At 43.3% G+C, this 26,319-nt stretch overlaps 1 protein-coding gene across 6 annotated transcripts in view; it reads right to left on the bottom strand.

Annotated features, from left to right (window-relative positions):
- Nucleotides 1–26,319, bottom strand: part of LOC137348202 (phosphatidylinositol 5-phosphate 4-kinase type-2 beta) — a 125,529-nt gene that overhangs the window by 16,552 nt on the left and 82,658 nt on the right. For all 6 annotated transcript variants that reach the window (XR_010969094.1, XM_068013548.1, XM_068013547.1 and 3 more), the window contains 2 exons: nucleotides 25,794–25,832; nucleotides 14,699–14,812 (listed from right to left, as the gene is read on the bottom strand). Coding sequence is in view for 5 of the 6 variants with exons in the window: in XM_068013548.1 (XP_067869649.1) it covers nucleotides 14,699–14,812; nucleotides 25,794–25,832 (153 nt within the window). In the remaining variant the exon portion in view is untranslated. The remainder of the gene's footprint in view (nucleotides 1–14,698; nucleotides 14,813–25,793; nucleotides 25,833–26,319) is intronic.

Here is a 26,319-nt window from a genome sequence, read left to right as displayed (position 1 = left end):
CTGGGACTCTCCGAGGCTCGTATCTGGAAGATCTAAAGAGGCTGCAGACCTTGGCGAATACTGACAAGTCTTCTTTCGAGTTGCCGCCAGCTGTCTGAGACGAATGCAAAAGGGGCTGGCACCACTGATATGGACCATAGCACAACATAAAAGCAACTACTGGTACACAATCAGTATCAGCTCCATAAAAGTTGACTGCAGAGCCAGGCACCACTGAAGCAACTTGTAGCCTTCGGATCTAGGCTGCAATGGCTTTGAAGTGAGACGGTCTGTATCTCGTGTATAGATATTAAAGCTGATACATCCCAAAATATGCACTAGCATTGGATCAATATGACTGCCAAAGTCAGAACTTCTGGTCAGGAATATAGGGACGTAGGAGCAGGAGGAGGCTATTCATCCCTTGAATCCCATTCTGCCATTCAATTAGATAGAAACATAGAAAATAGGAGCAGGAGTAGGCCATTCGGCACTTCGAGCCCGCTCCGCCATTCATTATGATCATGGCTGATCATCCAACTCAGTAACCTGTTCCCGCTTTCGCCCCATACCCTTTGATCCCTTTAGACCCAAGAGCTATATCTAACTCCTTCTTGAAAACATACAATGTTTTGGCCTCAACTGCTTTCTGTGGTAGCAAATTCCACAGGCTCACCACGCTCTGGGTAAAGAAATTTCTCCTCATCTCAGTCCTGAAAGATTTACCCCGTATCCTTAGACTATGACCCCTAGTTCTGGACTCCCCCACCATTGGGAACATCCTTCCTGCAATTACCCTGTCAAGTCCTGTTAGAATTTTATAGGTTTCTATGAGAACCCCCCTCACTCTTCTGAACTCCAGCGAAAATAAGCCCAACCGACTCAATCTCTCCTCATACGTCAGACCCGCCATCCCAGGAATCAGTCTGATAAACCTTTGCTGCACTCCCTCTATAGCAAGAACATCCTTCCTCAGATAAGGAGACCAAAACTGCACACAATATTCCAGGTGTGGTCTCACCAAGGCCCTGTATAATTGCAGCAAGAAATCCCTGCTCCTGTACTCGAATGCTCTCTCTGTGAGGGCCAACATTCCATTTGCCTTTTATACCGCCTGTTGCACCTGCATGTTTACCTTCAGCGACTGGTGTACGAGAACACACAGGTCTCGCTGTATATTCCCCTCTCTCAGTTTATAGCCGTTTAGATAATAGTCTGCCTTCCTATTTTTGCTACCAAAGTGGATAACCTCACCTTTATCCACATTATACTGCATCTGCCATGCATTAGCCCACTCACTCAACTTGTCCAAATCACCCTGAAGCCTCTCTGCATCCTCCTCACAACTCACCCTCCCACCCAGTTTTGTGTCATCTGCAAATTTGGAAATATTACATTTGGTTCCCTCATCTAAATCATTAATATATATTGTGAATAGCTGGGGTCCTAGCACCGATCCCTGCGACCCCACTAGTCACTGCCTGCCATTCGGAAAACGACTCATTTAACCCTACCCTTTGTTTCCTGTCTGCCAACCAATTTTCCATCCATCGCAATACACTAGCCCCAATCCCATGTGCTTTAATTTTATGCGCTGGTCTCTTATGTGGGACTTTGTCGAAAGCCTTCTGAAAGTCCAAATAAACCACATTCACTGGCTCTCCCTCATCAACTCTACTAGTTACATCCTCGAAGAATTCTAGTAGATTTGTCAAGCATGATTTCCCTTTCACAAATCCATGCTGACTCTGCCCGATTCTACCACTGTTCTCTAAGTGCTCTGCTATAAAATCTTTGATAATGGACTCTAGAATTTTCCCAACTACCGACGTCAGGCTGATTGGTCTATATTTCCCTGTTTTGTCTCTACCTCCCTTTTTAAATAGTGGGGTTACATTAGCTACCTTCCAATCTGTCGGAACTGTTCCAGAGTCTATAGAATCTTGGAAGATGACCACCAATGCATGCACTATTTCTAGGGCCACTTCCTTCAGTATTCTGGGATGCATACCATCAGGGCCTGGGGATTTATCGGCCTTCAACCCCATCAATTTCCCCAACACCATTTCTCTACTAATATTGATTTCCTTCAGTTGCTCTCTCTCACTAAGCCATGTGTTCCCCAACATTTCTGGTATGATATTTGTGTCCTCCGTTGTGAAGACAGAACCAAAGTATGCATTTAGTTGGTCAGCCATTTCTTTATTCCCCAGAATAAATTCCCCTGTTTCTGACTGTAAGGGACCTGCATTTGACTTCACCAATCTTTTTCTCTCCACATACCTACAAAAACTTTTACAGTCAGATTTTTATGTTCCCTGCAAGCTTGCTCTCCTACTCTAGTTTCCCCTTCTTAATCGATCCCTTGGTCCTCCTTTGCTGAATTCTAAACTGCTCCCAATCCTCAGGTCTGTTGTTTTTCCTGGCAAATTTATATGCCTCTTCCTTGGATCTCAGGCTATCTCTAATTTCCCTTGAAAGCCATGGTTTGGCTACCTTTCCCGTTTTACTTTTGCACCAGACAGGGATAAACAATTGTTGCAGTTCATCCATGCACCCTTTAAATGTTTGCCATTGCCTACCACCGTCATCCCTTTAAGTAACATTTCCCAATCTGTCTTAGCCAACTCGTGCCTCATACCTTCGTAGTTTCCTTTACTATGATTCAGGACCCTAGTCTCAGAATCAACTACATCACTCTCCATCTTGATGAGGAATTCTATCATATTATGGTCGCTCATCCCCAAGGGGTCTCGCACCACTAGATTGTCAATTATTCCTCTCTCATTACACAATACCCAGTCTTGGATGGCTGATTTGTATGTGAGCTCTATCTACCTGCCTTGGCTTTGTAACCCTTAATACCCTTACCTAACAAAAATCCATCAATCCCAGTTTTGAAATTTTCAATTGACCCCCAGCCTCAACAGCTTTTTGGGACAGAGCGTTCCAGATTTCCACTACCCTTTGTCTGAAGGAGTGCTTCCTGACATCAGCTCTGAAAGATCAGCAGGAGTTAAAGCTTTTGGTCTGGAGACTCGGATTTGTCAGGGCTCCTGGTTAGGACACCAATAGGCACCAAGGCTTCTGGTCAGGAGGTCAGCAGGAGTCAGGTTACCAACATTTAAAATGCATATTTAAAATAACAGAAAAAGACGGATCTTAATTGCAAATGCTGGGATGAAAATTGAATCGTTTAAACAGGCCAATCAGAAGCTATAAATGCTGTGTCAGACCAACAATGGAGGGAACCCGCAATTATCAGCCCATTTCATTAATGTCAAGGGTGCAGTCCCACTTCCATTGTAGCAGGTAAATGAGGTGCACTACACCTAGTTTAGGGCTGGTATTATGACTGCAATATGCAAGAGCTCTACCAACAGAGCATGATATTTATGCTACCATATGAACAAGAAATTATAAATTTTCTTGAAAAGGGAGTCATCATCAGTGGTCCTTTCCAGATACAACAAATGAATATTTTCATGTAAACAGCAAGCACTGACAATACCCTCTGTACAACAAGCTTGAAGAGGTAACCATGCCAGTCAGTGTGAAGAAGCTAACATTAGCAAATAGTCGTTTGGTCGTACAGAACTTGAGTAGTACTGAAAACAGAAACATTTTGTCGAATCTTTTCGTTTTGCACTCACCAGGACAGAAACAAAGGGAAAGCAACTGAGAAGAGAGTACTGATTGGTTGGCAAGTGAACTCATTGGTAGAGGCGTTGCCATGGAGAATGCACCAGTTTGCGGTGACTGACAGTTAACTGCCAAGCTTTGTTTGAAATTTAAACCAGGCAGCTTGACTCTGATTGGTCAAGGCATTGCCCTGAGGAAAGAACCAGCGAATGGCTGTCACTTATTTCACTTACCCTGGAAGGGGAATGTATCCCAAAAATTTGAGCAACAGGTGAACCTAGCTGTTTCACACTGCTACTATGCAGTAGCAACATGTGTGGTGTTCACCACTAACAGGATGCTGCCGTCAAGCCAAAAAGACATTCTGCCTATCACACAATGAGGAATATGATATATGAATTTCAATGCCAGTGTGATGCTCGGTATACAGGCCGTACGTCCCAAAGACTGGCGGATCGTATCAAACAACATGTCCCTTCCACTGTTCACAATGGGCAAGGTACTGACCGTACCCAACCAGCACGTGCTTGCAAAACTCAAAACACAGTGTCCCACATTAGATATGATTCCACGATTGGATAACATTTGCTAAATAATCCTCAGTGTGCTAAGAATTACGCTGACAACCAATTTAAGATTGTCAGTTGGGCTCGCAGTGTGGCGCATCTGTGCGTACTGGAAGCTACATATATTAATACACAGAGCTCTATTCTTTGCAGACAGAAACAACATGTGCACACAATGTGCCTGTTTCAGCGAAACAAAATAAGTGACATGTTGTTTGATACGATCCGCCAGTCTTTGGGACGTATGGCCTGTATACCGAGCATCACACTGGCATTGAAATTCATATATCATATTCCTCATTGTGTGATAGGCAGAATGTCTTTTTGGCTTGACGGCAGCATCCTGTTAGTGGTGAACACCACACATGTTGCTACTGCATAGTAGCAGTGTGAAACAGCTAGGTTCACCTGTTGCTCAAATATTTGGGATACATTCCCCTTCCAGGGTAAGTGAAATAAGTGACAGCCATTTGCTGGTTCTTTCCTCAGGGCAATGCCTCGACCAATCAGAGTCAAGCTGCCTGGTTTAAATTTCAAACAAAGCTTGGCAGTTAACTGTCAGTCACTGCAAACTGGTGCATTCTCCATGGCAACGCCTCTACCAATCAGAGTCTACTTGTCAACCAATCAGCACCCTCTTCTCATATAGTATAAATTTGTTGCTTTCCCTTACATTGGTATTCTTGCGATCTGCCCTGATGGGTGCAAGATGAAAAGCTTTGATAAAATGTCTCTGTTTCAGCGGTAATTTTAGCAGATAAACTTTACAATTCAGGATGCTTCAGCATTCAACAGCTCCATTTCTTGCTTTTTAGGAATAGGGGTATTAACCATACATTTTCTGCTGGAAGAAACTCTTTGCTCGTTTTGCCATTACTGACAGAAATTGCCCAATCCAGAGATAGCGGTGATTATATTGGCTTCATGATGCTTTCACCAGTGCTGCAACTGCCAGTTAACCAAAGAAAAATAACTGCAAAGGTCATTAATCTCTCTGTTCAAAGATGGAAACAAAATTATCGCTACAGCTGTCTAATTCAACAGGGATTTGGATGCCCTGTGGGGTTTGTATTACTTAAAAGGCCCATGAGCGTGCTGGCCTTCGGGATCCCACATAAACCCACCTCCCCACCTATCCCTCCCTCCCACCCTCGAGAGTTGCAGATTTCAGGGTGGTTTGGGGTATTTCCTTATTGGCATTGCTAACCAGTCAAAAAAAAGGTTTCAGCCTAAAGGCCTGCTACATTTGTCGGGTTCGGGTCGGGTCGCACTTCCGGGTCCGGCATTCGGGCTCAGGATGGGCTGGGTCAGACACGCTCTATCACAGGTAAGTGGCTCCAATGTTAATTTAATTCTTGGACTGGAAAGGTGGTTTTGTTAGTTATTTTAAGCTTGTGCAGATCAGCAACAAAGTGAAAAACGGAAGGTAAGTTAACTGATGGTCGGGTGGGGCGCGGGATAAAATGGAAGGACTCGGGCCAGGTCAGGCTCGGGTCGGATGTGTTTCTGTCGGGCTCGGGTCGGGTTTTTTTTTGCAGACCCGAGCAGGCCTTTATTTCAGCCTAACTTGCACAGAATTTGAAAAGCATGACATCAAATCACATAATATAGTCAATGATCACTGAGGTTACCAGGGTTCCAAGGGTTTCAAATTCAGTTAGTGATCAGGGACAACAGGGTGTGATTGCAAGTGAGGCAGGTAGGGGGATCCTGAGTTCAGGAGTGGAGGAGCCTCAGCCTTTGACCTTATCCAACAGGTACGAGATACTTGCTCCCTGTGTAGATGAGGAGAAGGGCTGTGGGGAGGATGAGCCAACTGACCATGGCACCATGGTGCAGAAGGCCATTCAAGAGGGGGGAGCAAAAAGACATGTGGTAGTTATAGGGGATTCTATAATTAGGGGGATAGATAGTATCCTTTGCAAGCCGGATCGGGAGTCCCGCATGGTGTGTTGCCTGCCCGGTGCCAGGGTGCAGGACATCTCTGACCGGCTTGAAAGGATATTGGAGCGGGAGGGGGAGGATCCAGTTGTTGTGGTCCACGTTGGGACTAACAACATAGGCAAGGCTAGGATGGAGGACCTGTTTGGGGATTATAAAGCACTAGGAACGAAATTAAGGAACAGGTCCTCGAGGGTCATAATCTCCGGATTACTGCCCAAGCCACGTGCAAATTGGCTTAGGGATAAGAAAATTAGGGAAGTAAACACGTAGCTAAGGGAGTGGTGTGGGAAAGAGGGGTTCCATTTCATGGGGCATTGGCATCAGTTTTGGAACCGGGGGGATCTGTACCGATGGGACGGTCTCCACCTGAACCGATCTGGAACCAGTGTTCTAGCGAAAAGGATAAATAGGGTGGTCTCTAGGACTTTAAACTAGTGAGTCGGGGGGAAGGGAAAGGGAAAACGACAGAGAGTATGATGATAAATAAAAAGGTAAGCAGCAGGTTAACATGTGTGCAGGAGGGTTTAAGTTCAAGGCAGACTATGAAAGAAGCAGAAAGGAAGGATAACTCAGGAGATATTATTAGCGATGTTGGAAATCATGAGGGTAAGAAAGCTAGCATAAAGGCACTTTACCTGAATGCTCGTAGCATTCGTAACAAGGTTGATGAGTTAATGGCACAAATCATCGTGAATGAATATGATTTGGTAGCCATTACGGAGACATGGTTACAGGTTGGTCATGACTGGGAGTTAAATATCCAGGGGTACCAGACTATTCGGAAGGACAGACAGGAAGGTAAAGGAGGTGGTGTAGCTCTGATATTCAAGGACGACATCAGGGCGGTGCTGAGAGATGATATAGGTTCTATGGAGAATGAGGTTGAATCCATTTGGGTGGAAATTAGAAACTCTAAGAAGAAAAAGTCACTGATAGGCGTAGTCTATAGGCCACCAAATAACATCACATTGGGGCGGGCAATAAACAAAGAAATAACTAATGCCTGTAAAAATGGTACGGCAATTATCATGGGGGATTTTAATCTACATGTAGATTGGTCGAACCAGCTCAGTCAGGGTAGCCTTGAGGAGGAGTTCGTTGAGTGTATCCGTGATAGTTTTCTTGAACAGTATGTAATGGAACCGACGAGGGAGCAAGCTATCCTAGATCTAGTCCTGTGTAATGAGACAGGAATAATTAATGACCTCATAGTTAGGGATCCTCTTGGAAGGAGTGATCACAGTATGGTTGAATTTAGAATACAGATGGAGAGTGTGAAGATAAAATCCAATACCAGGGTCCTGCGCTTGAACAAGGGGGACTACAATAGAATGAGGGAGGACTTGGCTAAAGCAGACTGGAAACAAAGATTTTATGGTGGGACAGTTGACGAGCAGTGGAGGACTTTCAAAGCAATTTTTCAAAGTGCTCAGCAAAAGTATATTCCAGTGAAAAGGAAGGACTGGAAGAAAAGGGGTAATCTGCCATGGGTGTCTAAGGAAATAAGGGAGGCTATCAAATTGAAAGAGAAGGCATACAAAGTGGCCAAAAACAGCATGAAACTAGAAGATTGGGAAAACTTTAAAGGTCAACAGAAAGCCACAAAAAGAGCTATAAAGAAAAGTAAGATAGAACATGAGAAAAAACTAGCACAGTATATAAAGACAGATAGCAAAAGTTTCTATAAATACATAAAACAAAAAAGAGTGGCTAAAGTAAAAGTTGGTCCTTTAGAGGATGAGAAGGGGAATTTAGTTATGGGATATGATGAAATGGCCGAGGCATTGAACAGGTATTTTGTATCGGTCTTCACAGTGGAGGACACTAATAACATGCCAGTAATTGACAAAGAGACGAACGTAGGTGAGGACCTGGAAACAATCATTATTACGGAACAGGTAGTGTTGGGCAAGCTAATGGAGCTAAGGATTGATAAGTCTCCTGGCCCTGATGGAATGCATCCCAGGGTACTAAAAGAGATGGCGGGAGAAATAGCAGGTGCACTGGCGGTAATTTTCCAAAATTCGCTGGACTCTGGGGTAGTCCCAGCAGATTGGAAAACAGCAGATGTGACGCCACTGTTTAAAAAGGGAGGTAGACAAAAGATGGGGAATTATAGACCGGTTAGCTTAAACTCTGCAGTGGGGAAGATGCTTGAGTCTATTATCAAGGAAGAAATAGCAGGGCATCTCGATAGAAATTGTCCCGTTGGGCAGTCGCAGCATGGGTTCATGAAGGGCAGGTCATGCTCGACAAATCTTTTGGAATTCTATGAAGACATTACGAGCAAGGTGGACAATGGGGACCCAGTGGATGTGGTGTACCTAGATTTCCAAAAGGCCTTCGATAAGGTGCCGCACAAGAGGCTGCTGCATAAGATAAGGATGCATGGCATTAGGGGTAAAGTAGGATAGAGGATTGGTTGACTAACAGGAAGCAGAGAGTGGGGATAAATGAGTGCTATTCTGGCTGGCAATCAGTCACTAGTGGTGTGCCTCAGGGATCGGTGTTGGGACTGCAATTATTTACAATTTATATAGATGATTAGGAGTTGGGGCCCACGTGTAGGGTGTCAAAGTTTGCAGATGACACTAAGATGAGTGGCAGAGCAAAGTGTGCAGATGACTGTGAAACTTTGCAGAGGAACATAGATACATTGAGTGTGTGGGCAAAGGTCTAGCAGATGGAGTACAATGTTAATAAATGTGAAGTCATTCATTTCGGTAGGTGTAACAGTAAAAAGGATTATTACTTGAATGGTAAAAAGTTGCAGCATGCTGCTATGCAGAGGGACCTGGGTGTCCTTGTGCATGAATCGCAGAAGGTTGGTCTGCATGTACAGCAAGTAATTAGGAAGGCAGATAGAATTTTGTCCTTCATTGCTAAAGGGATTGAGTTTAAAAGCAGAGAGGTTATGTTGCAGCTGTATAAGGTACTGGTGAGGCCGCACCTGGAGTACTGTGTGCAGTTTTGGTCTCCTTACTTGAGAAAGGATGTACTGGCACTGGAGGGGGTGCAGAGGAGGTTCACTAGGTTGATTCCAGAGTTGAGGGGGTTGGTTTATGAGGAGAGACTGAGTAGATTGGGATTATATTCATTGGAATTCAGAAGAATGAGGGGGGATCTTATAGAAACATATAAAATTATGAAGGGAATAGATAAGATACAAGTAGAGAGGATGTTTCCACTGGCAGGTGAAGCTGGGACAAGAGGGCATAGCCTCAAGATTAGAGGGAGCAGATTTAGGACTGAATTGAGAAGGAACTTCTTCACCCAGAGGGTTGTTAATCTATGGAATTCCTTGCCCAGTGAAGTAGTTGACGCTACTTCAGTAAACATTTTTAAAGCTAAGGTAGATATCTTTTTGAACAATAAAGGAATTAAGGGATACGGTGAGAGAGCGGGTAAGTGGATCTGAGTCCACGAAAAGATCAGCCATGATCTTATTGAATGGCGGAGCAGGCTCGAGGGGCCGGGCGGCCTACTCCTGCTCCTAGTTCTTATGTTCTTAAATCATGAGCAGGGATTGCATAAACTAGGTTTGTATTCCCTGAAATACAGAAGGTTAAGGGTTGATTTGATTGAAATTTTTGAGGATTTTAAAAGGAGTCCATAGGGTAGATAGAGAGAAACTATTTCCACTGAAGAGGAAGTCTAGAACAAGGGGACATAGCCATAAAAATCAGAGCCAGGCCTTTCAGGAAACAAGTTAAAAAAAGTTCTTCACACAAAGGATGGTTGGAAATTGGGATTATATTCATTGGAATTCAGAAGAATGAGGGGGGATCTTATAGAAACATATAAAATTATGAAGGGAATAGATAAGATACAAGTAGAGAGATGCTAGTTCAATTAATAATTTTAAATCTGAGATTGATAGATTTTTGCTCGCCAAGTGTATTAGGGATATGAAGCCATGGCGGGTGGATGGAGTTAAGACGCAGATCGGCCATGGTCTCACTGAATGGCAGAACAGGCTTAAGGAGTTGAATGGCTTTCTCCTATAATTCCTGTAGCAATTCAAAAGTTACTGCTCTAAGCAAACACACTACGATCAAGGGTTCTATTAAACATCACTCTCTAAGCAGCTTCTAAAACCCACTTTTAGAAAGCCATAAAAAAGCACTTAATAGCGTAACAATTATAATAGCGATGTATGGATAATTGCAGGGATAATCAACAAATAGTTCTGAGGAGAGACTTGAGATACTGGGAATATTTCCACCACAGCAAAGAAGTCTAAGAGGAGATTTAATATGTTTTTAAATTATGAATAATTTTGATAGGGTGAATAGAGGAAAACTACCTCCTCTGGTTGGAGATAATAGATTATCAATTAAAATCATCACTTAGAGAATGATGAGAGAGTTTATGAGCATTGAATACTTTTCCATGGGGAGTAGTTGGGGCAGAGACTAGTGTACCTTTTAAAAAGGAACAGTAGATCTAATTTGAAGCAGTAGAAGATGCAAGATTATGGGGACAGCACAGTGAAGTGGGATTAGTTTTTGGATAGCTCAGGCATACAGCTGACATAAATGCAATCGGCAGAATGGCTCCTTCTGCACTGAAATTTAACATTTCTATGGAGCTGCAGTTTCTTGTTCATTCAGCTCTTAGTTACTGTTTCCTGAAGTAATAGTTTAAAAAAGAATCATGTGGGCATCACTGGCAAAGCCGGCATTTGTGGCCCATTCCTAGTTGCCCCGAGAAGGTGGCGGGGTGAGGGTCTTCTTGAAGCGCTGCAGGCTGTGCAGCAAAGATTCTCTCTCAATGAGAGTTCTAGGATTTTGATATTTCATTGTTGTCTGTTCATTCATAAATTTAATCATTTGAACATTGTTACTTCAGTCCAGCCATTCCAATGTGATGAGCAAGACAATTAACTTGTTAGTTTCAATTTCTTGTGGCTACCAGTTGATTAATTAGACTTGGTTGAGATGCCCCCCAACCCCCATACCCAGCTAACACTCACAGTTGCGCCATCCATGGCTCAGTTGGTAGCACTCTGACCTCTGAGTCACAAGGTTTTGGGTTCAAGTCCCACGCCAGGTCTTGTGCACACAAAAAAAAAATCAAGGCTGGCATTGTGCAGAACTGAGAGTGCTGCACTGTCAGAGGTGCTGTCTTTTGTATGAGACGTTAAACTGAGGCCCCTTCTACCGTCTCAGATGGACATAAACATAGAGATCAGATTAGTCCACTCAACAATCTCATAATTCAATTGTTCCCTTGGGGGAGCACAGTTATTATGGGCCCAACATTCCTGTCTTAACTGATTTTAGCAAAACAATGTAGGCACCTTTGGCTGCAAGTGTTCTCCAGGCAGCCATGAGTGCATCTTGGAGTTTGAATCCCAAAGCTTCAATATCCATAGAGATGCTTAGCAATGGGAGTCACCACCACAGACATCATTAGTATTTCCATGTGCTGGGGGAGAGATTGAAGGCAGAGTCAACCTTTGGAAGTTGGAGAGAGACTGAAGGCACAGGTCAACCTTTGGAGGATGAAGAAAGACTGAAAGCACAGACAAACTGTCGGGGAGGGGGGGTGCGAAGGAGAAATTGTTGAAGGTAGAAAACACAAAAACACATGAAATAGCAGCTGAAGTAGACCATGTGGCCCATCGAGCCTGCTCCACCATTTAACACGATCATGGCTGATCTTAGGCTTCAATTCCACTTCCTGCCCACTCCCCATATCCCCTGACTCCCTGCAAGACCAAAAATCTATCTATCCCAGCCTTACATGTATTCAATGATGGAGCAACCACAGCCCTCTGGGGTAGAGAATTCCAAAGATTCACAACCCTTTGTGAGTGTAGTAATTTCTCCTCATCTCAGTTCTGAATGATTGACCCCTTATCCTGAGACTGTGTCTAGATTCCCTGACCAGTGGGAACAATCTCTCAGCTTCTACCCTATCAAGCCCTTTCAGAATCTTGTATCACTCAATTAGATCACCTCTCATTCTTCTAAACTCCAGAGAATATAGGCCCAATTTACAACCCCCTCATCCCAGGGACCAGTTTAGTAAATCTTCGCTGCACTGCCTCCAGTGCAAGTATATCCCTTCTTAAATGTGGAGACCAAAACTGCACAGTATTCCAGGTGCAGTCTTGCCAAAGCCCTGTACAATTTTAGTAAGATTTCTGTATTCCTGTACTCTAATCCCCTTGCAATGAAGGCCAACATGCCATTTGCATTCCTAATAGCTTGCTGCACCTGCATGTAACTTTGTGTGTTCCTTGTACGAGTACCCCCAAGTCTCTCTGAACATCAACACTTAACAGTTGCACACCTTTTAAAAAAATTCTGCTTTTCTATTTTTATGACCAAAGTGAACAACTTCATTATACTCCATTTGCCATCTTGATGCCCACTCACTTAACCTGTCTATATCTCTTTGCAGCTTCTGTACATCCTCCCCGCAACTTACCTTTCCACCAAGCTTTGTATCATCAGCAAACTTAGATACATTACTCTCTGTCTCTTCATCCAAGTCATTAATATAGTGTAAATAGCTGAGGCCCCAGTACTGATCCTTGCGACACCCCACTATTCACTGCCTGCCAACTTGAAAATGCTCCATTTATGTCCACTCTCTGCGTCCTGTCTGTTAACCAATCCTCTATCCAGGCTAATATATTATCCCCAACACCATGAGCCCATATCTTGCCTATTAGTCTTTTATGTGGCACCTTATTGAATTCCTTTTGAAAATCCAGGTATACTACATCTACTGGTTCCCCTTTATCTACCCTACTAGTTACATCCTCAAAAAACTCTAATAAATTTGTCAAACAGGATCTCCCTTTAGTAAAACCATGCTGACTTGTTCTAATCATACTATGCTTTTCCAAGTGCAATGTTAAGACTTAATAATAGTAATAATAATAATAATAATAACTTTAATAATAGTTTCCAGCATCTTCCCAACGACTGATGTTAGGCTAACTGGCCTGTAGTTCCCTGTTTTCTCTCTATCTCCTTTCTTGAAAAGCGGCATAACATTTGCCAACTTCCAATCTGACGGGACCATTCCTGAATCGAAGGAATTCTGGAAAATCATAGCCAGCGCATCCACTATTTCTGCTGCTATCTCTTTTAGAACCCTAGGATGTCGGTCACCTGGTCCCGGGGACTTGTCAGATTTTAGACCCTCAAGTTTCTCCAATACTTTTTCTCGACTGATATCAATATCCTTAATTTCCTCACTCTTTTTAGCCCCAAGGTTACTGCCTATTTCTGATATGGAACTTGTGTCTTCTACTGTGAAGACAGACACAAAATATTTGTTCAACGCCTCTGCCATTTCGTCATTCCCCATGATGATTTCTCCTGCCTCTGCCTCTAAGGGACCAATGTCTACCTTAGCTATTCTCTTCCTTTTTATGTACTTATAAAAGCTCTTACAATCTGTTTTTATATTGCTGGCTAGTTCACTCTCATGTTCTATTTTTTCCCTTTTTATCAATTTTTTGGTGGCCCTTTGCTGGTTTCTAAAACACTCCCAATTCTCAGACTTGCTACGATTTTCAGCAACATTGTAAGCCTCTTCTTTTAGTTTAATACTCTCCTTAACTTCCTGAGCAAGCCACGGATGGGTCTTTCTGGACGAGTTTTTGTTTTTGAACGGAATGTACTTTTGTTGAACCCTTTGAATTGTTTCTTTAAATGTTTCCCACTGTTCATTTACCGTCATACCTTCCAGTCTATTTCCCCAATTAACCTTAGCCAGTTCTCCCCTCATATCTTCGTAATTGGCTTTAAGTTTAAGATTCTTGTTTGTGATTGAAATGTGTCACTTTCAAACTTAACATGAAATTCAATGGTATTATGATCACTATTTCCCAGTGGATCTTTTACTGTGACAATGCTTATTAACCCTGCTTCATTACACAATATGAGATCTAAGATAGCTTTATCCCTAGTCAGTTCTCCAATGTATTGTTCCAACGTCACGAAAGCATTCTACAAATTCATCTTCTAGACCACTGCTGCCAATTTGATTGTCCCAGTCTATATGCGTATTAGTCTCCCACAATTAATACATTACCATTTTTACATGCTCCAATAATTTCCCCTTTAATGTTCTGTTCAATAATATAACTACTGTTAGGGGGCCTATAAACTACTCCCACCAGTGTTTTCTGACTCTTGCTATTCCAAATTTCCACCCAAACTGATTTTACTTCATGATCTTCTGAGGCCAGATCCTTCTTATTAATGTCCCTATGCCATCCTTTACTATCAGGGCTTGCCCTCCTCCTCTGCCATTCTGTCTGTCCGAAATATTGTGTACCCTGGAATATTCATTTCCCAACCTTGATCTCCTTGTAACCATGTCTCAGTAATGGCAATTAGATCTATGGCACAATTTCTGAGATTCAAAAACCCCAACTAGAAGTCAAGTACTCAACATGCATCTTTAGCACAGGAGGCAAAAACGTTGTCCAGGGTCAAACACATGACCAAACATATATCCTATATGAAGCAGTTTGTATGCACCATATTTTCTCAGTGGTCTCAGTTTCTATGAAGTAAATTGTAATGATGATTACTGACCTCCACATCACGCTTGAGTTTGTCCAAAAACATCTTTTTATTTTCATCTCCAATTTGAATTCTTTGTCCTTCATTTAGAAAGTCATTGTCCTTCAGTGTTGGTAATTCCTTAGCCTGTAGCAAAACAAATTAGAGATCACATTCAAATATAAAGCACTTTACAAGATGGACTATATATTTGGATCAATCCTATTTTTAAAAAACTTGTACGTGACATGAAGGCAACATGGCAAGGCTGCCTTTACTGTCCCTTCATAGTTGCTTTGAATATTGGCACGTCTTCTAATTGATTGTAGTGATTGTTTCTCCAAGTGCGAGGCTTGCTATACCAAATCTCATGGCATTAAGAGTCAACTATCCAGTTGGGTTTAGGACAACACAAACCCAACTGGTTCTCTAATGCCCTTCAATAAAGGGAATCTACCATCCTACCCGTGTGCAAGCCACGCTAGGTAGGGGTGGCAACCTTCCCTTTTCTAAAGGGCATCAGAGAACCAGTTAGGTGTTTAGCACAATCTGGCAGTTTACTGCTTTAAGTCCTTTATGTACATATTCTAAAGCCTATGGTTGCTGTGTGTGACAGACATGTGCTAGACAAAAGATTATTAATGCAACAACTTGCATTTTTATATAGCACCTTTAACATCATAAGACATCTCAAGGCAGTTCATAAGAGCTATCAAACAAAATTTGATGCCAAGTCACATAACAATATCAGGACTAGTGACCAAAAGCTTAGTCAAAGAGGAGGTTTTGAGGAGTGTCTTAAAGGAGAGATAGGTGGAGAGATGGACAGATTTAAGGAGGGAATTCCATACCTTAGGGTGCAGGCAGCTGAAAGCATGGCTGTCAATGGTGGAGTGATTAACATCAGAGATACGCAAGTTATGTGACATATTATAAGGTATATCCATCTGAAGAAAAATATTTGCCATCATGTGCACTGGGAATGGTGAAAATGTTTCCTAAATCTCCACAGTTGTTGTGAGCCCATCATTTCTGATTTCACTGATTTTAGCAAAATAATGTAGACATGCTTGGCTGCAAGTGTTCTCCAGGCAGCCATAAGTGCATCTTGGAGTTTGAATCCCAAAGCTTCAATATCAGCAAAGATGCTTCAACTGTGCTTTAGCAATGGAAATCACCACTACAAACATCATTGGTATTGCCACATGCTTAATGGCAGAGTGCAATGCATCACATCAATCACGTAGGATATGCCAGTAGAAATGTGAATCACTCACGCCCAGATACAGCTACTCAGGCTCCACTTCAAGTACCTTGACCAAAGGGCAATGCTTTATGTGCAAATTTAGATTGTGATCATCAGTGGGGACATGCCCATGAGACACATCATAGCCAAGCTCAATCCTGTCTGCACATGCACCCTTCCAGCAAGATCACTGGACCTGGCTGAATTCTTCCCACTTCCTAATCCAGAGGTGCTAAGGCCAACTGTGTCTTCCCTATAGCCACCTCAACTCAGATCACATAAGTCAGCCCAGGGCGGAGATCGAACCTAAAATGCTCCTTCTTATTGATGGGTGGTAACTTATAAACTGAGCACTCTGTGAGATTTCATAAAGACTAGTGGATCTACCTATAGTTACAGTCAAAAGGTTCCACAAAAACACTAAAACGCAATGCAGGGATTTTAATTATGTTTGTCTCTTTATTTAGTTTGTAGAAACAGTTTCTATTTATTGAAAAAGACTTGCATTTATATAGCGTTTTTCATGACCACTGGATGTCTCAAAGCGCTTTACGGCCAATGAAGTACTTTTGAAGTGTAGTCACTGTTGTAATGTAGGAAACATGGCAGCCAATTTGTACACAGCAAGCTCCCATAGCAATGTGATAATGACCAGGCAATCTGTTTTTGTGATATTGATTAAGGGATAAATATCGGCCAGGACACCAGGGCTAACTCCCCTGCTCTTCTTCGAAATAGTGCCTTGGGATCTTTTACATCCATTCGAACAGGCAAATGGGGCCTCAGTTTAACGTCTCATCCGAAAGACAACACCTCTGACAGTGCAGCACTCCCTCAGTACTGCACTGGAGTGTCAGCCTTGATTTTTACGCTCATGCCCTGGAGTGGGGATTCTCAGAACCTTGTGACTCAGATGAAAGTGCTACGAACTGAGTCACTGCTGACTTACAATCTTTCTTTTCTTTCAGTTGTACCAGATTTTTCCCTTTAGCATTAGTTTTGTTTAAAAACATGTATCATCCTTTAGGGTATGTGAATCCTGGGATAGTCATTTGACATACCATTATATTTCTCTATTTGGAAAGGAGGAAATTTCCTTATAACATCATCAACACTACTTCTCTTCCCCGGTTAAATGACATTTTGTGCCCAATTCCCTGAAACATGGCTTTCCAGCCTGACATTCCCACTTTAAATATCTGCAGATTCCTCCCCCAGAACCCATAAATATTTACTTTTATGCCAATTCTTATATTGGCATGGGTAAGGAGGCCCATTCACGCTATCCTTGCTCACCAATAAAAGATCTACACTCCACCATCACACCATTAAGCTGTTTCTTTCATGATCTCAGTCTTTTTGTCTCCAATAGTCGACCTGGAAGTCCAAACCACATAATGATAATTCTTGCCATGAAAAACTCCTGACATCAGTCCCAGATGTGCCTGTTGCCACTTCCAACCAGCTGCCCCTCTCTAGTGTCATTGAGCAGTGTTCCATATTTACTATTTATGCAGCATTTAGCCACTTTCGCAGTGGTGTGACCCCCAACAGAGAATCCATGTTCACACGGAGTTCAGGTCCAGTGACAATATAGCCCCAATTCCCTAATCACAGCTTCCTGCTGGGGCTGTGGGATTGAAGAATTATTCCTTCTGAAGTCCTTTCTTAGTCACCTCCCTGCAGGGCTGGAAAGCTCAACTTTTTACATTCTTTCCTCGAACTACCCCTTTGCTTGTGATTAAAAGTAAATTTGTACTGAGTTTAGCAAAATGTGATAAAATATATATATTTTAAATAGCAGTTACGAATAAATGGCCTTCAAAAAATGCCACATACTAATAAATTCCCCAAAGAGGAAACAGAAAAATTTATATTTGTAACAGTAATTTTTGTTTGTAACTTCAACACCATGTTGCAAACGTGAAATGTGGGGATGGCACTCAAATGTCTAAGAGTAAATCATTTCTCCCAGACAGTTTCGAAGAGTTCTTCATTTGGAAATGGGAATTAAAGCACACACACTTTGCAGAAAGTGATTCAATCCCTCTTACTGATTCAGGAAATGTAACTTTACGAGAATTAAAACATGGGACACGTCACAATTATTCTGACATATTTGATCAAGGAGTGTGATGACCTTGGCTATCATTTGCTTCATTTTGATGTTACAGAAACATCAACACGCCCCCCACAATGAATAATCCCTTGCATCGTCTTATTTTTACAAAATCTCAAAACAAAAGCTTTGTTTAATGATCTGAAGATATTTTCAACCGGAAGCTTATTCAATTATTTGCAATTTAGATATTGACTGTACTTAGGGGACAGAGGAAATAATGTTTCGTTGACTGTGCCCTTGTCTATCAGTTTACACATTTTTTCCTCTTGAAGCTGCTGACTTATAGGCCTGACTTTTATTTGCACCGTGGCGGCACACTTTGAACTTGGCGGCGTGCCCGCATTCAGGGGCCGCTGCCAAGCCCCCGCAATATTACGCGCGGGGGCTCATTAACATCATTGCACTGAGCTGACCCCCCCCCCACCATATTACGTGGGGAGAGGCGGGACATCTGGCGCAGTGAGGAACCTTTTGACAACTGTGCAGCAGGTGCTGGGACCCTATTTAAAGTGTTCCAGCACCTGCTTCCTGACAGCTGTCAAATAAATATTTACCTGACTGTTGAAGAGTGGGGCTGCTGTTAATCAGGCAGCAAAGCAGGAATGCTGGACTAACTCAGTAGGTCAGACAGCATCTGTGGAGAGAGAAGCAGAGTTAACTTTCAGGTCTGTGACCAAGTTCACAGGCCTGAAGGTTAACCCTGCTTCTCTCTCCACAGATGCTACCCGATCTGCTGAGTTTCCCCAGCACTTTCTGCTTTGCTGCCACATACTTACCCTGCTGTGTCCCAGTGTCCTCTGAGGTTGCGATCCTCTTTTTCCACTCAAGTGGAACATTCCTTCTTGTAGGCCTGCCGCATCTGGATGAATAATCTTAATTTCACCCATTCCAGGACATGAGACTTAAATGTTCCATAAAAGGCAAATGCACAGCAGAAATAAAACCATAATTGAAGAATATCTGCATACTATGGGCTTCTAATCATCTGACTGTGAAAAGCCGCAGACTATTATGCATTTGGAAACTGTATTCATTTCTCTGTTAACTGTTATGTGAAAAGACATGTAACTGCAATTAAACGATCTTTGTGAAAAAACAGGAAAATATGTTCATATTCTAGCTGCATTGCCAACTAGAAATATTACACCAATAATTAAAATCAGCCGCTGCAGAAGCAAAGTGTTTGTTAACTTCTGTCGAAGTGTAATAGACAAAAAACCATGACAGCAGCACAGATTTCCTCACTAGTCCTGCATTGGTTTACAAACATGTGCAAGACAAACCTTGCAGACAGAAGTTAGAGCAGTTACATGATGGAGTCACCTTTGCATTTAAAGGACCACACCAAGAACCAAGGATGGCAGAGGGGTCCTCTAGGGTGGCCCCACAGTTCAGTGAAACCTCCCTGCTCACTCTCCTCCAGGCTGCTTGGGCAAGGCGGGAGGTCCTTTTCCCCAGTGATGGCAAGAACAGGCCCTTCCGCCTGAACAAGGCAGCCTGGCTGGAAATGGCAGAGAAGGTGAGTAGCCGTGGGGACATCCAGCGTCAAAGGGTCCAATGCCGGAACAGGTTTAACGAGCACTCCCCCAGCCAGCTGGGGGCCTCAAGGCCTTGTGTGCACAGGGTATGACCAAGGGCAATCAGATCAGCAGCCTTCCTCCAGTCAGGCTGCTAGCGCATAGGTTGCACCGAGAAGGGGCACTCGCAAGCATTTACAGAGAACACACTGACACAAATGAGAATGCACGGGTGTCACAGCAATGCAAATACATCTTTCACTAAATGTTCCTCACCAACATGTGTGTCCTTTTCTCTGTGTGAATGATGTGTGCCAGCATGTTGCGCCAATGTCACATCCCGTTGCACTGTTAGCCCTTCAGGAGAGCCAACGTATGCAGTATCGTTGCCATGCCACCATTACTCATGAGCGTCTCCATGGATGTAGTGACATGGACATTGGCTCAGTCAGCTGCTGCCTCTAATGGTTTACACAGGATTGCTGCAGATGTGGACTGGTGCACAGCAGGTGAGCGAGGGTGATGTGTGGCTTGCAGAGCTCATGTCGGTTCCTATGGAGCAGAGAGCCTTTGTCTGATAAGCCACTGCCATACATCCCTAGCTCACTGCTAGCCCTGCATGCAGAGCGTGGGTGCCATCTGTCCTCCCATGTGCCTTTCCTGTTGTAGGTCGCCAGTGTACTCATAGTCAGTGAAGGAACCCTGTTGACGTCTCTCCTCATCATGCCAAGCCTGCCCTCTATTGGGTGCGTAGTTGTGCAGAACACAGCGTGCAGCAAAGAAAGGAGCTGGCCTTTTTGGCCCATGGTAGAGGGCATCACCCTATCTGTCCAGGCACTGGAAGCGCCTTTTCAGTATGCTGGTCGCCTGCTCAATGGTGGCTCTTGTAGCTCAGTGGCTGGCGTTGTATCTCTCCTCTGCAGCAGTGGTGGGGAATCTCACTGGTGTCGGGAGCCATGACTGCAAGGGATAGCTCTTGTCTCCAGGAAGCCACTCCTCCATCTGAGCCAGTTCATGAACAGCAGTGGCAGCTGGGACTGGCACAGGACCCAGGTGTCATGGCAGCTGCCTGAGAAGTGGGCACAGATTTTCATGAAGCATCTCTGGTGATCACATACCAGCTGCACCTAGATTGAGAGGACTACTTTAATGGTAATATCTGCAGGTGGTAGCCTGGTGGGAGGCCTGATGGTCACATGGGTGCAGTTTATGGACCCTAAAACCTATGGTTCTCCGGCAATGGTGCCGAAACCAATGGCCCTTTGTGCCTGGCTGTGAGAGTCTTGAAGCGGACATACTCGCTGCCCCTCCGGTGCAGAGCATAGGTGACCTCCCTGATGCATCAATACACTGCTGACTGTGTGACCCCACAAAGGTTTCTGGTGGGCCCCTGAAATGCTGCACAAGCATCAAGCTGAAGAACCGCTGCCACTATGAGGACCGTAGGCATAGGATGTCCATCGAAACCCATGGCTGCAGGTCATCGTTGAGCAGGGCACAGAGACGTGTCACCACCCTCTTTACATGCGCAATCACCTCTGAAACTGGTGCTCTGACATCCGAGGGCATGTCATGTGGGGCCTGTAGATGCACAGTGGCCATAATGGCGAGCTCCCCTTGGGGGCTGCTGCTCACAACTGGGGGCCTCTACGTAGACCGCACCTGCCTGTTGATTTTGCCTCCGGCACATACGGATCTTCAGGAGAAGCGGACCACACAATGTAGGATGAGCCATACCCATTTCTATGTGATAAGTAAAGTTGTATCCTTCATTTATTCGAAGGTTCTTAACAAGGCAGGGATTAGTGTTGACGGGTACATCAGGTGCTTTCACAGATCAACTATAAGGTGTAGCATGGCATTGCTCATCTTGGCTAACTGTCAGAGTGGCACAGCATGACCACATCAAGATCCTAATAGCTGCATCGACTGCCCCCACCATCCATATAACCTTAATGCTCCTACCCTTTCTGATACCCTCCCCACACACAGGATGACTAGAGTGCCATTGCTCCTTCACACACACAAACAAACGCAGAGCGTACACTGATTACGGAGGGAGTGTACACAGTGCCTCCCTTCATGCCTGCAGAGCTTTCCCTCCATTAATCCCTGACCCCTTCCCTCCTCCCTCCCGGAATGTATATCTGGACTTACCTTCACTGTCCAGTACTTCTGCTTCTGCTGTCCTGTCTGGTTTTCTGTTCGTGAACGGGGATGGCTCGTGACGGCCGCTCGTTCTACATAAAAATGAGGAAGTGTGCATCGAGAGGCGGTGGGCTGCATAATCTACAGAGGTAAGTAGCATTTTGCATATTCTAATTGGGGTGCTGCCACCGAGCAGCAGGGGGGGCCGCACCGAGATCCCCCCGCCACCGTTAGTATGCGGTGGACCCTTCTCGACATTGCGGGCCGAGGCGGGCCTCTTCCTGCAGAATGTTTTAGCCCATACAGCCCATAATTGCATATAGTGTCATGGGCACTGGCAGCCCTGTCATATTCTGCAAACTTTTCATTTGTAAGCCTTGACTGCAAGAGTCAGCAGGATATGCACCCATTAGGCCAGAGTCATCCATTAGAAATTGCTGGCTCGCCAAAGGTGTGAGTAGGGCAACACCATTTTAGCAGCATATGCTACATTTAGTAGAAGACGTATGTCATGCAGACCCCCCACTCCCCACCTGCCAAGAATGAGGCATATTAATTTTGTCATATGAATTTTGATTTGAAAACTGTTGCTGAAGTGAAAAAAAGGACTTGTTTAAAAAAAAATCAACAGGCCCTTGGCTGGAAAGATATCTGCATATTACAGGTAGTGCTTGTGGAGACAATGGGGTTACTTCCCTTATCCAATTTAACCCACAATGGACTTTTGAGCAGCAAACACTGAAGGTGAGAGAGCTCAAATTTCAGGATGACTGCTGGGATGGCCGAATCCACAAACAGTATGGTCAGACCAGTGCTCACGTGACTAGCCTGCTTGGCAAACTGTTTTTTCTGAATTGTACAAAGAGTTTTGAACAGAGAGACTGCAGTATGCTCCTGGATTGAAGAAGACCTCTCAGGTCTGGCTCTTCCTCTCTTTCTCACGGAACTCCAAATCCACTGAAAACTGAAGAGTCTTCATGAACCCCAAGAGAGAAAAGTCTCCTACATCGAGCAAGGTTTAAGAAGAATACTGGACCCCAACAAAAAGCAAGACCTATCTACAATCAAGGACTCTGCAGCGAGCTCGAGGAACAGTAACAAAAAAACTATCTTCAGCGATTGCCTCAAACTTTTCCACTTTATTTTTCTTCTGCTCTTTTCTATCTCTATCTGCATGTGTGTATTGCATATGCATACTAGCATCGTGTATCCGTAGACATTAACCAAATTAGAGTTTAAGCTTAATAAATTTCAACCTTTCTTCTTTAAACCTAAGAAAACCTCTTTGTGTTGGTTTCTTTGCCTGATAATTGGAAAGCAGTGAACAAGGATTCACCAAGGGGGAGCTTTAAACATGGTGTGTTTAAAATGAAAACCCTGTTACAGTAAGACCAGGTGAAGGCAGAGAGGGAACCCTAGACCCCTTTCTCACCTGTTCGTAACACATGTTACATGCAATATCAGTAAACACACTTCACATGTGTACTTACTGAACAAATATCTACCACCAATCAGCAACCAAATAAAGTGCTCACGATGATAAAAAAAATGATTTTCATTTTATCATTTTACTAACAAATGCACAAAACAGGTTCGAGTTCTCATGCATACGTCATGTGAATACAAGTATTGAGATCACATGCCCAATGACTGTGTCTGTTAGCCACTTTCTAATTTATTAATCAGAAATGGAATTAGCCACATCTGGCTAACATTGGACAATATTGCATTAGCAGAGGTGGGAAGACAACTGTAAAGCTGAGCCGACCCTGTTCTCACCCAACCTCCATACATGTAACCTTCCAACAGGGATCATTGGATGTCAATCAGAAGTAGGAAACCTGGCTGATTTGCATCACCTTCCCCACTTAGGAGGCTGATTGTAGCACCTCTACTGATGTCCTGACTGAGATGAATAAACTCAACAATACACTAAGCTTTGAATCTGGGAGCCTCTAATTTGTATGGCTGAATGCTACACTGGGCTGTGCCTAATTTTCGTTGTAATTCCATTTTGCATTTGTTGAATCAGATTCAGTTGCCACATAATAGCATTTGATAGTTGTTTGCAAGACATCAGAGTTTACACCTCAGAACCAGGTTATTTGGCCTAACTGGTCTATGCCAGTATTAATGCTCCACACAAGTCTCCTCCCACCCCTTTTCACCTAATTCTATCAGCATATCCTTCTATTCCTTTATCCCTGAGGTGCTTATCCAGCTTTCCCTTAAATGCATCTAAGCTATTCACGTCAACTACTCCATGTAGTAGCAAGTTCCACGTTCTAACCATTCTCTTCCAGCACAGTGGCCTGGAAACCAACATTAGCTGTAAGAATAAAGTTCCAATTGCCGGTCAATATCTTCTGAAAGATCGAATGACTTGTTCTCTAATACCTACTACATTGCATAACGCATATGGAGTATTACTCCAATCACTTTTGCAGTGCTTATTTGTGTTCTGGGTCTATCCTATTATTGAAGTTTGCTTGCAGCAGTATAGAGCAGATGATTGATGTATAGAACACACACAAATAATACCAGCTACAGTCAGACTGACTGCCCATTCATCTCATAACTGTGAGGCGTTACTGACATAGAACAGCTGCACCACAGTAGTCACCATCTAATCTTTTTTCAAGTGCATAGGCGATTTGTTTCAGTGTGTGGCCCATTTAATTTTGTTTGTATGACCACGCACGTGCGGTAATTTAAAGGGGCCATAATTTGTACACGGCCTGTGCAGGGACTTTCAGGTTGCTACGCAGCCGGTTGGAGGAAACAATGGTCACCCTACTTCAAATAAAAAGCAATTCAATGCGAGATGTTTTGATGCAAGTACTATTTTAGAAATGACGGATTATAAGGATACAACTAGGAAAAAAGAAGTACATTACAGGGTCTGCCCCTAGCAGAGTCCCAGCAAAGTCAGTTAACACTATGTCAACTAACACCTTTGAAACAAAACAAAAAGCTGGATATATATCTGGTTAGAAATGGTCAGATTGAAATGAGTGGGATATAGTTCATGGCAAAGAAGTGCGTACATGCAACATGGAAGGAGAGGGCTTAATGGATCAAATGTTTTCTTTTCTTAAGGGCTTTTGTACATTATCAGCAATTAATGATGTTGAGTTAGAATAAAAAGTGCCGTAATGCAATCATATCTTTGAAAGAACAGCATAGATAAATTATATAATTATACATTTAGCTGCGAGCATCGCCTTCAGAGATTAAACTTCTGGAAAACCATGCACTCATGATCTTTAGATGTATTGCTCAATCCACTCTGGGGGACAAGTATTGTGAAGGGAATATTTCAGGTAGGTTTACTTTTAGCCAAATGAGGTCAAGTAATAACTTAAGCTATTGCATCAATTATTTGAAGGTGTTTTACTGTACATCCTTTCCCTTCTATTAATGTTGAAGAATATATTTCTTCCAACACACTCCCTCTTATCCCTGGCCACACACTCTGCCAGGCTTCTATGCCTAGTCTGTAGGAGGTGTACAGAAGCATCACCAGTGTTTCTTCCTCCCTGTGGACACCTTCCCAGGAGAGCATGGACGATATTGGTAATTCATCAGAGAGGCAACATGTACAGCTCTAATCCCACTGCTCTGAGGCTCAATGTGTTGGAGCTTTGCTGCACTGCAGCAGCGTTGCATCCAATTCTGTTAGGTTCAGAGCTGGCATCAGTAATACTTTACAGCACAGGGATTGAAGTAACTCTCTGTTCCACCACAGGTTATGCCTATATCATAACAAATAAGCAAAGGCCTATAGCAGTAAACATCTTCAAGCCTCACATGAAGAGACCCATTGTTCCTGTCAATTCCATAAATACAAAGTGATTTAATAATGTCATGCTTTTTTTAAATTACAAAAAATAAATAGAAGTTTCTTTGCAATAACTATATATATATAAAAAACAAACAAAACAAAATCCTGGCTGTTGTAGATGAAAGAAGACTTTCAAACTGGCTCTGCTTGTGAATATGTGTTGGTCATATTTCTAAGATAAAACCAATGCCTATAAAAGCAAGGGAAGCTGAGAGAATGATCATGCATTTCATACACGTAGATCACTATACCTTTTCTTTTCCACTGGCTTCCCTCGATACCGTTGAACCCTAAGGAAGAAAGCAACAAGAAAACATTAACATTGTCTTTTTTTTTAAAGAAAAGATATTTTAAAACGTTACTCTCCTCAGAACTCCCTTGACTGCACACCACACATGAAACAAGGAGGATGGAATAAGCAAACTCGTGCAAATCCCAATCTTCTGTTCAATTTCCGAGGGGGGAGTGGAGAGGGGACCGGGTTGTACGAATATGGAATTAAAGGATTCATCCCCCTACTTTCTTTCGTTCCCTGTAATGAGTAATACTAGTCATCTGCTCGCTGCATCTCTCAGGGCACATAGGAGATCAGAACTTGCTTACGTGGACATTAAAGGCACAACCGCACACTCTGCCATACTGTGGCACAGTGTCCTTTATTGGAAAAGGTAGCAAACAGTTAGAAATACAGTTGCGGTTGGAACTGAAAGCATTCTGTACCATAGCAGTACCGGATGGCTGTGGTGGGGGAGTGGGGGTGGGGGTGGCAGTGGTGGT

The sequence above is a fragment of the Heterodontus francisci genome, chromosome 33 (assembly GCF_036365525.1).
Source record: "Heterodontus francisci isolate sHetFra1 chromosome 33, sHetFra1.hap1, whole genome shotgun sequence".
Lineage (NCBI taxonomy): Eukaryota > Metazoa > Chordata > Chondrichthyes > Heterodontiformes > Heterodontidae > Heterodontus > Heterodontus francisci.
The sequence above is the reverse complement of the archived record's forward strand: the minus strand, read 5'-3'. Positions and strand labels throughout refer to the sequence as shown.